This window comes from Paralichthys olivaceus, chromosome 5 (genome assembly GCF_024713975.1).
Source record: "Paralichthys olivaceus isolate ysfri-2021 chromosome 5, ASM2471397v2, whole genome shotgun sequence".
Classification (NCBI taxonomy): Eukaryota; Metazoa; Chordata; class Actinopteri; order Pleuronectiformes; family Paralichthyidae; genus Paralichthys; species Paralichthys olivaceus.
In genome coordinates, this window is record NC_091097.1 from 26,152,851 (window position 1) to 26,165,726 (window position 12,876).

Consider the following 12,876-nt stretch of genomic DNA (forward strand, 5'->3'; position numbering starts at 1 on the left):
TAGTTTTCTCATCAGGAATCTTTTTTGGCCCTTGCCATTGAAGTCCATTCAAAAGTTAGAGTGTGCTGCTCTAGCGCCACTCTTCAAACAAATGCTTGTAACTCAAAAACTATAGGTCCTATCTAAGAAATGAAAACATTTTGAGAATCCCAAGACTTCCACGGACGTACAGATATGTTTTGGCGAGAAAGGGTTCAGAAATGAGACCGTGGGAGCGAGTTAGAAATTTTTCTTCGTATTTCTCCTTTTCTGACTTTTTTCCAAAAATTAACATTGGAGTCAATGGAGAGGTGAGACCGGAAAAGATTTCTCGGTAAATTGACTCAGCCTAAAGTACTGGACCGAGAGATGTCAGAGTGGCATGTGTGCGTAGGAAACAAACTCTACTTTCACCAGATGTAAAAATCATGTCTGTCGGACTCCGTTTGTGGCTAGGAGAAGTGTTTAAAGACAAAAAAAGTGGCTGAAAAACGCCCATTTTTGCCGATTCTCTCTTTAGGGCGAGAGACCTTGAGTCCCATTCGTCGGTTTTGGCCGCATTTCCGCGATTTTTGAGCGAATTATTGGACGAAATTCTTAGAAAAGTCATAGCACACCATTCGACGTAATTCCGCATGTTTTTTTATAGGTCTCGAGTATGTGCGACAAAATCTGTGGGAGGAGTAGCGGGACGAAAATTTACGGAAGAAGAACTAAGAATAACTAGAAAATCTCTCCTGCCGAGACATTTTGAATGGGTGCCTTGTGCTCGTCGCCGATGCTCGCGCAGAGACATTTCCTGTAAGACGAAGGACAGAGACCCTGAGAGTTGACCAATTTCAGAGAGAGACTGTACCAGTTCAATAGGAAAGAGAGAGAACCTGAGAGAGACATTTATAAAAGCTGCATTTTGATCTGCAGCCTGATGAGACTGATGTTTCCAGTAGTAAGTCACAAAGTCAATGGAAGTGAATTGAACCAAACTGCAGATTGCCTTCTTTGTGGCAGGTTTTATTTTTTTTGCCACGCTGTAGCTATGCCTACAAATTTCGAACCCAGAATTGCAGTTTACACCATTACAAATAAAACTCAATTCCAGAGAAAGAGTAAGTAAAGCATCTCTCACAGTTTATTTGTACAAAGGAATAAATAAATTAAATAAATAACAAAAATATTACACATTGAACAAGAAAACTACAAATTACAAACTCAAGATATACATTGACAACATTTGATAGAATATAACTTCACATTTTATACATTTATAAAAGTTAATAAATTATGATTTGTTTAAAAATATGTTTAAATTTGTATGTATTTGTATTGTACTTTCCCTATATCTATATTTATAAAAACAAAAAAAAAACAAAAGGGAAATATTCAAAACACTCAAATGAAAACACTACAATAAGCACAATGTTAAACCACATAGTATGCAGCATCAAGAAAGGTTAAGACTTTGCTTTGAGGTAACCATTATGGAGAATGGATACAGTTGGTTTGATGTGCAGCAGAGGGACATCTTGGAAGAATCCAGCCATCTTCCTCTATCCCTGAAAGCACACAAAAGCAAACATCAGTATTGGCAATCTTACATTGTAGTGTGACTCAACTGTATTTGAATTCAGTAAGGAACTAAGAAAACACCAGTTTGGCAAAAGATTAAATGCCAGTTGTCAGTCGTATTGTTTACCTTGGGATGTCGCTTCTTCCCTCGAGTTCTCTCAAAGGTTGCTGTTGTTACTTGGGTTCTCACTGATGATCCTCTTGTCCCTCAATAAAGCTATGACTGTACCCATTTTGCTGATCATTGATTCGGCCTCTGTCTCATTTGGTTTTTAATTTTCTAAAAGAAAAAGCAAAAACAGAAACTTCAAAAGAGCTGCTGTTGGCATCACTTGCGTAATTATTGTTGTTACTGCTTTCCCTTACTGAAACTGCTGGTGTCTTATGACATGTCAGTCTAGATTCTCCCTCCTGTTCTGATTTCTAGTGGGAAAAAGACAAGTTGCTGATGAAATATCTTTGGCAAGTAGTACATCTGATCAACGGTAATGATGCAGTAGTCTTCATAAAGTGTAAGGTGTCACCTCAAGCCTTGTGTGTAAAGCTGATTCTTCACTGGACATGGAAGAGCTGTCATCTCTGATGGACCAGGTTCTTCTCCTTGCCAGCCTCATGGGTCCCTCACAGGAACTGGTCATTCTTGTTCTGCTCGTCCTCATGACTTTTTCTCACCATTTCAAGATTATGGCAGTCATATTACAAAAAAGAAATAGAAAACAAAACTGCATTAATTTTAATGTTTCAGACCAAAGGGAAAAAACACAATTGTATTATGTTTAAGAAAATGAGTACTTAGCTTTACGCAGTTTTTCTGCATATGATAACGAGTAGTCAGGCACTACCTCATGTGGGTGTCATGGCATGAGGAAACAAAAGCATCATTAGGCACTGGGCATAACTTCAGCAACTAACTTAAGCAATTAAGAATAATTATCAAAAGGCATAACAACCTTAATAGACAAAGAGGTGAAGACATTTTGTGTGGTGCATTACCAAATTTCTTCCTCTTTTGAACTGCCACCTCTCGGACTTTGCACCGCTGTAACCGTCTTCACTGTGGGTGGCTATGGAAAAATAAAACAAACATCAGGATACTCAGCATAACCTACAAAACATTCTAGATCTCTCTGAATGAGTTACAAACAATAATTCTCTGGGCATTATATACCAAACAATATGTAGATGAACATTTGACTGAATAAACACCAACAATGATGTCTGTGCATCTCTATACTTATGTTAAACTACTACTTACCTCAATTTCTTCTTTTTGGGCTGCAACTTCTTCATTCAAGCAGCTGTCCTTTTCCTTGTCTGCATCTGGATCTCTGGAACTGCATTGCACTGGAACTGCATTGGGATCCCTCTGTCTCATTTTTTATCTCACTTTGTTTACACTTACACAGCATTTGTCAATCAATGTCCACCCAATAGACAACTGTGCCACTATACCACGAGTTTACAATGACTCAAAACACTCGGGTAAACAATATACAAAAAGAAAGAAAAATGACATTCAACAAATACAAAGAAATGTCAACCTAACAGAACACAAAGTTAAATTGGACTGACTACTGGCTTGTATGGCGATGTAACAAATGCCATTTTGCCCGCTCAGTAGAAGCCCTCAAAACCTCTTTTACTTTGTAAAAACACGCCGCTGCCTGAACCGCACCCTTGGGAGCCAATCCAAACAGCCAGCAAATAAAAGAAATAAAATGTATGGCGATGTAACGTATGCCATTTTGCCCACTCAGTATATGCCCTCAATACCTCTTTGACTTTGTAAAAACACGCCGCTGCCTGAACCGCACCCTTGGGAGCCAATCCAAACAGCCAGCAAATAAAAGAAATAAAATGTATGGCGATGTAACGTATGCCATTTTGCCCACTCAGTATATGCCCTCAATACCTCTTTGACTTTGTAAAAACCTGCCGCTGCCTGAACCGCCCCCTTGGGAGCCAATCCAAACAGCCAGCAAATAAAAGAAATAAAAAAAAATAAAGGTAAATTGGACTGACTACTGGCTTGTATGGCGATGTAACGAATGCCATTTTGCCCGCTCAGTAGAAGCCCTCAATACCTCCTTGACTTTGTAAAAACCTGCCGCTGCCTGAAACGCCCCCTTGGGAGCCAATCCAAACAGCCAGCAAATAAAATAAATAAAAAAAATTAAAGGTAAATTGGACTGACTACTGGCTTGTATGGCGATGTAGCGAATGCCATTTAGCCCGCTCAGTAGAAGCCCTCAATACCTCTTTGACTTTGAAAAAACACGCCGCTGCCTGAACCGCCCCCTTGAGAGCCAATCCAAACAGCCAGCAAATAAAAGACATAAAAAAAAGTCACACAATAGAAATAATACTTCACCCAGAGAAATTAAAATTTAAGAATGTGATTGACCCAGAATCGCAAATGAAAGAATCAGATGTTGATGAATTTTTTAAACCTAACGGTACACAAAACTAAAGGTAAATTGGACTGACTACTGGCTTGTATGGCGATGTAACGAATGCCATTTAGCCCGCTCAGTAGAAGCCCTCAATACCTCTTTGACTTTGTAAAAACACGCCGCTGCCTGAACCGCCCCCTTGAGAGCCAATCCAAACAGCCAGCAAATAAAAGAAATAAAAAAAAGTCACACAATAGAAATAATACTTCACCCAGAGAAATTAAAATTTAAGAATGTGATTGACCCAGAATCGCAAATGAAAGAATCAGATGTTGATGAATTTTTTAAACCTAACGGTACACAAAACTAAAGGTAAATTGGACTGACTACTGGCTTGTATGGCGATGTAACGAATGCCATTTAGCCCGCTCAGTAGAAGCCCTCAATACCTCTTTGACTTTGAAAAAACACGCCGCTGCCTGAACCGCCCCCTTGAGAGCCAATCCAAACAGCCAGCAAATAAAAGAAATAAAAAAAAATAAAGGTAAATTGGACTGACTACTGGCTTGTATGGCGATGTAGCGAATGCCATTTAGCCCGCTCAGTAGAAGCCCTCAATACCTCTTTGACTTTGTAAAAACCTGCCGCTGCCTGAACCGCCCCCTTGAGAGCCAATCCAAACAGCCAGCAAATAAAAGAAATAAAAAAAATAAAGGTAAATTGGACTGACTACTGGCTTGTATGGCGATGTAGCGAATGCCATTTGGCCCGCTCAGTAGAAGCCCTCAATACCTCTTTGACTTTGTAAAAACACGCCGCTGCCTGAACCGCCCCCTTGAGAGCCAATCCAAACAGCCAGCAAATAAAAGAAATAAAAAAATAAAGGTAAATTGGACTGACTACTGGCTTGTATGGCGATGTAACGAATGCCATTTAGCCCGCTCAGTAGAAGCCCTCAATACCTCTTTATAAATAAAAGAAATTAAAAAGTCATGCAATAGAAATGACAACGCCCTGTGACAACTTAGGCTTAAGTAACATGATTATACACAGAATCACAAATAAATAGAAATAAAAATAGTCCAGATAACTTAGGCTTAAGTAACATGATTAAAAATGGAGGTAACAACCGTCCAGAGAACTTAAGTCGCATGATTATACACAGAATCATGAATAAATAGAAATAAAAACTGACCAGAGAACTTAGGCCTAAGTAACAAGATACTACACGGAATCACAAATAAATACAAATGACAACAGCCCAGAGAACGTAGGCTTAAGTAACACGATTAGAAATGGAAGTAACAACCTTCCAGATTACTTAGGCTTAATTCACATGATTATACACACAATCGCAAATAAATAGAAATAACAACACATCCATACATTTTAGGCCTAAGTAGCATGATTATACACAAATAAATAGGAATAACAAATAACCCAGAAAACTTGGGCTTAAGTAACATGGTTGAACGCAGCACCCAGAAAAAAAAAATAGTAAATTGGACTGACTACTGGCTTGTATGGCAATGTAACGAATGCCATTTAGCCCGCTCAGTAGAAGCCCTCAATACCTCTTGGAATTTGTAAAAACACGCCGCTACTTGAACCGCCCCCTTGGGAGCCAATCCAAACAGCCAGCAAATAAAAGAAATAAAAAAAATAATGGGAAATCGGACTGACTACTGGCTTGTATGGCGATGTAACGAATGCCATTTTGCCCGCTCAGTAGACGCCCTCGATAACTCTTTGACTTTGTAAAAACACGCCGCTGCCTGAACCGCCCCCTTGGGAGCCAATCCAAACAGCCAGCAAATCAACAAATAAAAAACAGTTATATTCATATATATTAGCTGCTATGGTTATCACAGACTTAAAACGCAATAAACTGGACTGTGATAACTGTAGTAGGTTTGGAGCACACCACTTTGGAGGCACATATGTGGCTGAGATACATAAATGTGATCAAGTAGTGTCTGACCTTGAGTTGTTGCAGCTGTGATTATCTGTGTATAGCCTCTGGACTGAAACAGTTCATGAATTGTCTTCTTTCCTTTGCTGAGGAGGTCCTCATTAAAGTCTCCACACACAATGACAGGCTGGTGATTCATTATGGCGAGAGAGTCCAAGAGATTTGACATATTTGGTAAAAACCTCTCAAGGCTGAAGTGTGGTGGTCTGTACACAGCTGCAATCAGTGCTTGGACTGGGTTCTCCAATTTTACAACTACAAACTCAAGATCAGTCACATTTTGAATGTACCTTCGAGCCTCTGCTTGAATGTGGCTCTTACAGTACACTGCAACTCCACCTCCATCCCTTTTTGCCATGTCTGGATAATTTGTGTAGGACACATGTCTGCTGCGTGTAAAGATGTTGTATCCTTCTAACTGGAACTGTGGGGAATCAACTGATCCAGACAAATGTGTTTCTGTTATACACAGAACATCGGCAAGTCGCAGTTCATGGTGGCACTTCATGTCCTCAATGTGAGAAGGAAGTCCCTGAGCATTGTGGTGTACTAGTGTCAAAGTTTGAGCTGTTTGATCTGCTGCTGTGATGTTTTGCAACAGTGGCCTTGTGCTCTGGAAAGATGCTTGTTCCATATCTTCCATTGCAGCTGCGATTTGAGGGTCAGCATAGATTTTCTTTTCGTCCAAATCTGTTATGTAAAGTCCTTGAAGTGAGGTTGTCCGGCTGAGGGCAACATACGACATTCCAGACTCAAACACACGCTTCAAGCACACTACTGCAGACTGCATTGTCATGCCTTGCACTTTGTGAGCTGTGCAGGCAAAGGCCAGCTTCATCGGGAACTGCCTTCGGACCACTCCTTTTTTGCTGGTGTATTCCTCGCTCTTTTCAATATACACCAAGTCATCTGACGGTCCTTTTACCTTTTTGCGGAGTTTTTGTCCGGCGGTTGGATTGTCTAACTTAAGTCCAACCAGTCTCACTGTCGTTCGTCCACTTTCCTCTCTTGTCACAATGTTGGCAATCGTTCCAAATGTGCCATTAACAAGTCCATCCTCTACATCCAGATTCCTGATGAGCATAACGCGTACGCCGTGCGCAGCTTGTATGTTGTCAGGTAAATCTCTTTTGTTTCCCTTGACACCTCTAATCTGGACCATTTGCCCGCTGGGGATGTCCTTCAGATGGTCTTCTGCCTTGATGTTGACAAAGTCAGAATGGAGAGCACTTACGGTTGCAGAATTGTGCGCATCAACCTCTTTGTTTGTTGCAAATATATGCAGGGCATTGGGTGGGCAGTTGTTGATGTCAGTGACACGTGTGTTGAGCAAAGCTCTGTCATTGTCACATAGTGCTTCTGTCTTTGGTTTGACGCGCATCCTATTCAGCAGTTCTGCAAAAGCAAGATCATCTTTTTGACGCATGATCTGTGTCAGGGTGACCATTTTAAAATTGTCCTTCCATAGGTCAAGCACCGACCCCTCATAGACACAGAGTGGTTTGGCTCTACCTAGGGGTGGCAGTTGGTAGAAGTCTCCTACTGCCAGGACAGACATCCCTCCGAAAGGTTTCTTGTTGCCTTTGATCTGTTGAAATCTCCAGTGGACATAAGAAAACAACTCTTTGGAAACCATGGATATCTCATCGATTATCAGAATGTCTGCATTGGATAGCGTTGCTCTCATTTCATCCAATGCGTTGCCAAGTCCTCGATATGGTGGTTTCAAAGATTTTGGCAGTTTGAGGATGGAGTGTAGGGTTTTTCCAGATATGTTGAATGCTGCAGTGCCAGTAAATGCAGTCAGCAGCACTGCAGGCATGGACATGTCTGCCTGGTCACGGAATCTGGGGAGTTGGTGCAGAATCTTGGTGGCCTCCTCATATATGCATTTGATTACATGGGATTTTCCACAGCCAGCTCCCCCGGAGACAAAGTAAAAGAATTGGTCTGGATTGTTGCCCCAGACACGCTTGAGGCACCACTCGCGCACAGCGTAGAAAATGGACGCCTGCGTTTCGTTGAGGCTTCGGTACAGCTGTCTAACATACTCTGCACTCAGCTTTGGTGCCTCTACTGCTGGTACAGTTCCATCACGTGTGACTTCATACTCAGGCACATCGTCTCTCTCTTTTTCCTCATTGGGGTCCGATACTGGTCGCTGTTCCAGGCACTCCAAATGATCCACCTCAGCCTCTGATGCAAAACGGTTCCATGCATTAAAAAGGGAACCTTCTTCACTGACCTTTTCCAGGGCCTTCTGCAGTTTTTTGCCATGTCCTTCATATCGGTTCTTCATGGCATCCACCAGGTCTTTTACTGCATACTCCCATTTGGTAGCACACTTGTAGTACTGCTCATATGTCGGGTATTGTTCACTTTTGAGGTCATCGTTGGATCTGTGTGGCAAGTACAGTTTAAGCAACCTGCAGTGAAACTTCTCTGGGTCTTTCTGTTCTGAGAAGCGGGGAAATCTGATGATGGCAGGTTTTCCTCTAGTTCTTTTTTGAATGAATCCTCTTTCATTCAAAAGGCGAATGGCATTTGGACCTTCTGTTTGCCGTCCATAGAGTATCCTGTACTCTGAAGCAAACTGAGCCAAAGACATGGTTTCGAGTTCCTCGGGTCTGTCTGCGTATTTCTCTGGTAATCCCGACATCCACACTTGCTCTGTATCAGGAGCCATTTCCTTCAACTTGCTCATGGGAAGACTCATCTTCAGAGCGTTTTCATCAGTCTGTACAAACACCACACTGCGCGAACACTTTTTTAGTGGTAAGCTGCATGTCCGCGCCACAGACTCTTGAGCACTTACCTCTCTGTGCTTGGAGTACGCCTGCATGATCTGCTTCATTTCGTCTTTCTCATTGACGTCTTTTTTACGCACTTCACCGATGACTTGATTGAGCGTCTGAGTCATCTCGTGTTCCGGCTTGGACATGTACGACAACATGTACGCGATGCAGCAGTACTCGTCGAGAACAAACTGAATGTCCATGTTAGCGTTCCATACCCTGAGCAAATGGTCATTGAATCCATTCACCCAACAGTCGATTGGACGACGCTTCATCACAATGACATAGCCGGTAGTTAGATTCTCGACATTGACCCTGAATTCTTGGTAGGTCATCTGGAATTTCTCCAGCAGTTCTGCCAAAGTCATGGGTGGGTTCTTTGATTCACTAAGGAAAGTCCATATTGGTTTGAGTTTAGCCATGGCGTCCTTTTGGATCTGTCGAAGACGTCTCTGTTTTGGCTTGGACTTTTTCCCTTTTCTCCCACTTTTACTTGTTGCTGGTTTCTTGTCATCATCATCTTCACGATCGTCTGGGCAAGTGATGATGGTTTTGTCCATGGGTGCTTTAGGATAACCAAATCTGCACTCGCTACTGCCTTTTCTGCAAGATTTGGAATGATTTCTGCTGTGCATCTGAACCTCGGAGACGATTTTGTGGAGCTCCGGGTCTGCATTTGGGTCAGGCATCTGGCATGTTACGTGCTGGTCGATGAACTTGCACACTTCATCGTCCTTATCCTCTCCAAACTCAGGTGCATCCTTAATCCAAACCACCAAATGGATGTGTGGGCTTCCTCTGGCTTGAAACTCCACTCGATAGAAGTAATCTTCTACTTGACCAATGGGCTGTGCGTCTGACAGGATCAGATTCATTAGCGCATCAACCCTTTTTTCAAACATCCTCATCACAGTGACAGGGTTGCTTCGTAGAATGTCACATTTTGCATTCCAGTCGAGCTGTGAAAAATCAACACTTTCACCTTGTTGTGCTTTTATGACCTCTATGAACTCAGGCCATCTCATCTCAGCAGCAGAAAATGTCAGAAAGAATGTGGGCTTGCCCACCTGTCTGACCATGGCATGTAGGTCTTTCAGCGCCTTTTCCCAATAAGCCGGAGTGCCTCGAAGAGGTTGCATGAATCGTGTCGCATCCTTGTTTGTTATCAGTCTTTCAACCTCTTTATTATCTTGAAGCATCCGGCTGGAAATTTTGCGTCCATCTCTGGTGACGGGTTTACCTTTACGCAGTTGAATTGACATGCTGTTTTTAGCAATGTGTGTTTCTGTCACAAACTGCGAGAAGAACAGGTAAGTCTGGTCCACTGCAAAGCGGTTATCTGCTGAGAAAAGCCTTGCGTTAAAGTACATGCTTGGGGACACATTAATCTGCCGGACCTCATCCAATGTGTTCTGTCCAGTTGGGAATTGAACAGGGAAGGCCATGGCTTCTAGTTTTGGAATAGCAAAGAAGCCAACGGGTTTGTTACCTTGGGCGGGTGCAATGCTAAATATTCCCTCGCCATATGATAAAATGTCCTGTGCAATGTCAGGTGGCTGCATGCAGGTGTCCAGGGCCAGACCAGGTCTAAGTTCTTCTTTGTCTTTCTCTGGGTCTGATTTGGACTGATCGGCCTGTTCACCATTTGGTTCAGCCTCCACCGGCTGATCATCTGAGTTGAAAGTAGCACTCTCATCGATGGTTATGTCTTCATATTCTGAGTGCATCTCTTTCAATGTGTGTAGTCCTGCCAGCACATTTCTCATGTTGACAGTGTAAAAGTACTGATGCCCTTTGTACTTGATGTTCCTTTTCAGTTTGACCTGTAACAGCTGGGCTTCACCGCTGGGTCTTGGGAGACAGTTCACTGTTGCACTTACTTCCGATGGCACACACACAACAGCGCCGTGTACTGCTCTTTGCTGTCCTTTGGGCAATGCAATAATTTTTGCAAAAGGCAGGACTTTGGCAATTAACTGTCTCTCAAGCACATTTAATTCACCCAACTCTGCTGGGATAGGTGCCAGCTCTAATTCATTAGCCACTGCAATGGATGGCATGCTTCCTCTTCTCAGGTGGCTGTTACAAGTGTGGCAAATCCACTCCTGCTGCCTTTCTTGTGGAACGGTACAAGTAGGCGAGCATTCCGTGTCACAAACGTGAACATATTTCCCTGTTAAGCAACTTGCTACCAAGTGAACGTTTTTGACATATTTGGACCTGTCGCAACGCACAACTTGATTAGCAAAAAGTGCCCTGTGGCACACCGTGCAAACATAGGTGGGGCCATTACGGATTTTTTCACGGAAGGAAGACATCGCAGCTTGCATCACATGGTTGATCACAGGCTGTGGAGTTTGGTGGATTACAATCCGTCTGTATTTCCTTCTTATTTTCAGGGCCCGCTGCAACTTTTGATGAAGGTGAAAAGCAGCATTTGTAGCCAGCCTGTCTCTTCTGTGCACAGTACAGCGCCGTATGTGATGCAGTCTAAATTCTGTATCATTGTAATACATGGTTTGACGTTGTTTTTGTTTTTGCCTATAGTCATGGTCACATGCATATTTTGATTTGACGTATGTTTTCTTAGATTCTCTGACATCAGAATCTGTGTTATATTTCTGGGCCATGTATTTTTTCCATCTGCACCGAAATTCAGGATTTGTCTTGTACCGACAGACAGTGTTTGATATCTTTTTGCCTTTAACACGAGGGTCTGTGTAACTAAGTTTGGAAGATAACAGCTTTTGTTTGTGGTAATGGTGGTCTTGGGTATATTTAATGCGCATAGCCTGCAGTTTCTTAATGCGAAATTCTGAACAGCGAGCATATTTCTTTCTTTCACATTTGTTTCTGCAAATGGGAGATTTACTTGTACGCCTTGCTTTTTTGCGACGATGTTTGTTTAGTTTTGATACATTTTTAACTGATTTGTTTATTTGATCTCCCCCTAGATTCAAGTCTACATCTTTTGGTGGTGTTTTGCATTCATTTTTCTCTGGGCTTTCAGCTTCCACAGTTAGTTGTGCTTGTGGGAGAGCTGAAGAAACATCTGACATATGCACATTTGGATCAGAAATCTCAACAGTAACAGTTTCTGCTTCCGGTATGTGGGACATTGTTTGCGATTCTGGGTTTTGTGCAATTGTGTCTGGTTGAGGTACAGATGTAGCACTTACTGTAACCTCCACATCAGCTGCCTGTGCAGGACTGCCACTGGAATGGACAGAATGGAAAGAAACAGGCACAAACTCATAGCCGGCATAACAACCACGGTCTTTAAACAGCTTGTGCAGGTGGTCGATCAAGTCGCTGAGATGATTGAAAGTCAGCATAACTGCAGTTCCTTCTGGGTGGGGAAGACCTCTTCCACTTCTTGTGTGAGAGTCAAAGAGTCCATAACGCCCTGATCTGTCCCGGAAAACTGCAAAGCACTCAGGAGATACCATGAGTATGGCATGGCTGACTTCTATTGTCAGAGCCTCAAGTTGTTTGGCAAGAGTCAACCAACCAACACGGCTGTGTTCTGGGGCCTTCAGACAGCCACATCTCACTGAAGACATGTGGACATTGTACATATCAGTGTCTGTTAATACTTGCTTCGGCATTTCTTCAACTGTCAGGTGGTCACTTACAAAGCTTTTATCTAAAATGAGTTGGTTTTTGATGCCAACATAGAGAGCATCTCCCTGCTGAAGCACTCTGTCAAGGTTGTCTCTGTTGAACCGCAATCCTTCGTTGTGGTATGCCAGAAATGTCAGTGCCATGCAGGTGCACTGATGATTCCTGGAGAATGTGTTGTACCGAACATCATTCTGACTATGAGTTGCCCTCACCGTCCACATGGTCCCTCTCTCTTTGTTTGGACTCTCAAACAGTGGGTCTTCATCTGCCCAGGGCTGAAGCTAAACAAAGTATTGTATAAAGGATTATTATTAATATTCAATTTATGGGGTTTGTCTTGATACACACGCACACAAAATGAAAGCTTTCTACAACCTGTTTAGCTGGACCTCCTTCGCATTTAAAAAAGGCCCATCTCTATGCTACTACATTTGCAAGTGCATATTTGAGACAGAGCACTGTTAAGAGTACACTTTAAGAGTTGTCCTCCTTTTGTTTCAGATGTGTATGTTTCTAAAAAGACACTATTGTCAATTAATTCATAAGT

The 12,876-nt window shown here is 42.5% G+C and overlaps 1 protein-coding gene across 1 annotated transcript; it reads right to left on the reverse strand.

Moving 5' to 3' along the window:
- Positions 1-1,911: 1,911 nt before the first annotated feature.
- On the reverse strand, positions 1,912-12,603 carry LOC138407787 (uncharacterized). The gene is made up of 3 exons (XM_069525331.1): positions 2,801-12,603; positions 2,070-2,609; positions 1,912-1,968 (listed from the first exon to the last, which is right to left on the reverse strand). The coding sequence occupies exon 1, from the start codon at positions 12,548-12,550 to the stop codon at positions 5,804-5,806; it is 6,747 nt and encodes a 2,248-aa protein (XP_069381432.1). The 5' UTR covers positions 12,551-12,603; the 3' UTR covers positions 1,912-1,968; positions 2,070-2,609; positions 2,801-5,803.
- Positions 12,604-12,876: the final 273 nt, after the last annotated feature.

What these genes read in the sequence shown, in the direction of transcription:
- LOC138407787 (XM_069525331.1), bottom strand. Translation starts at nt 12,550, where the DNA reads ATGTGGACGGTGAGGGCAACTCATAGTCAGAATGATGTTCGGTACAAC.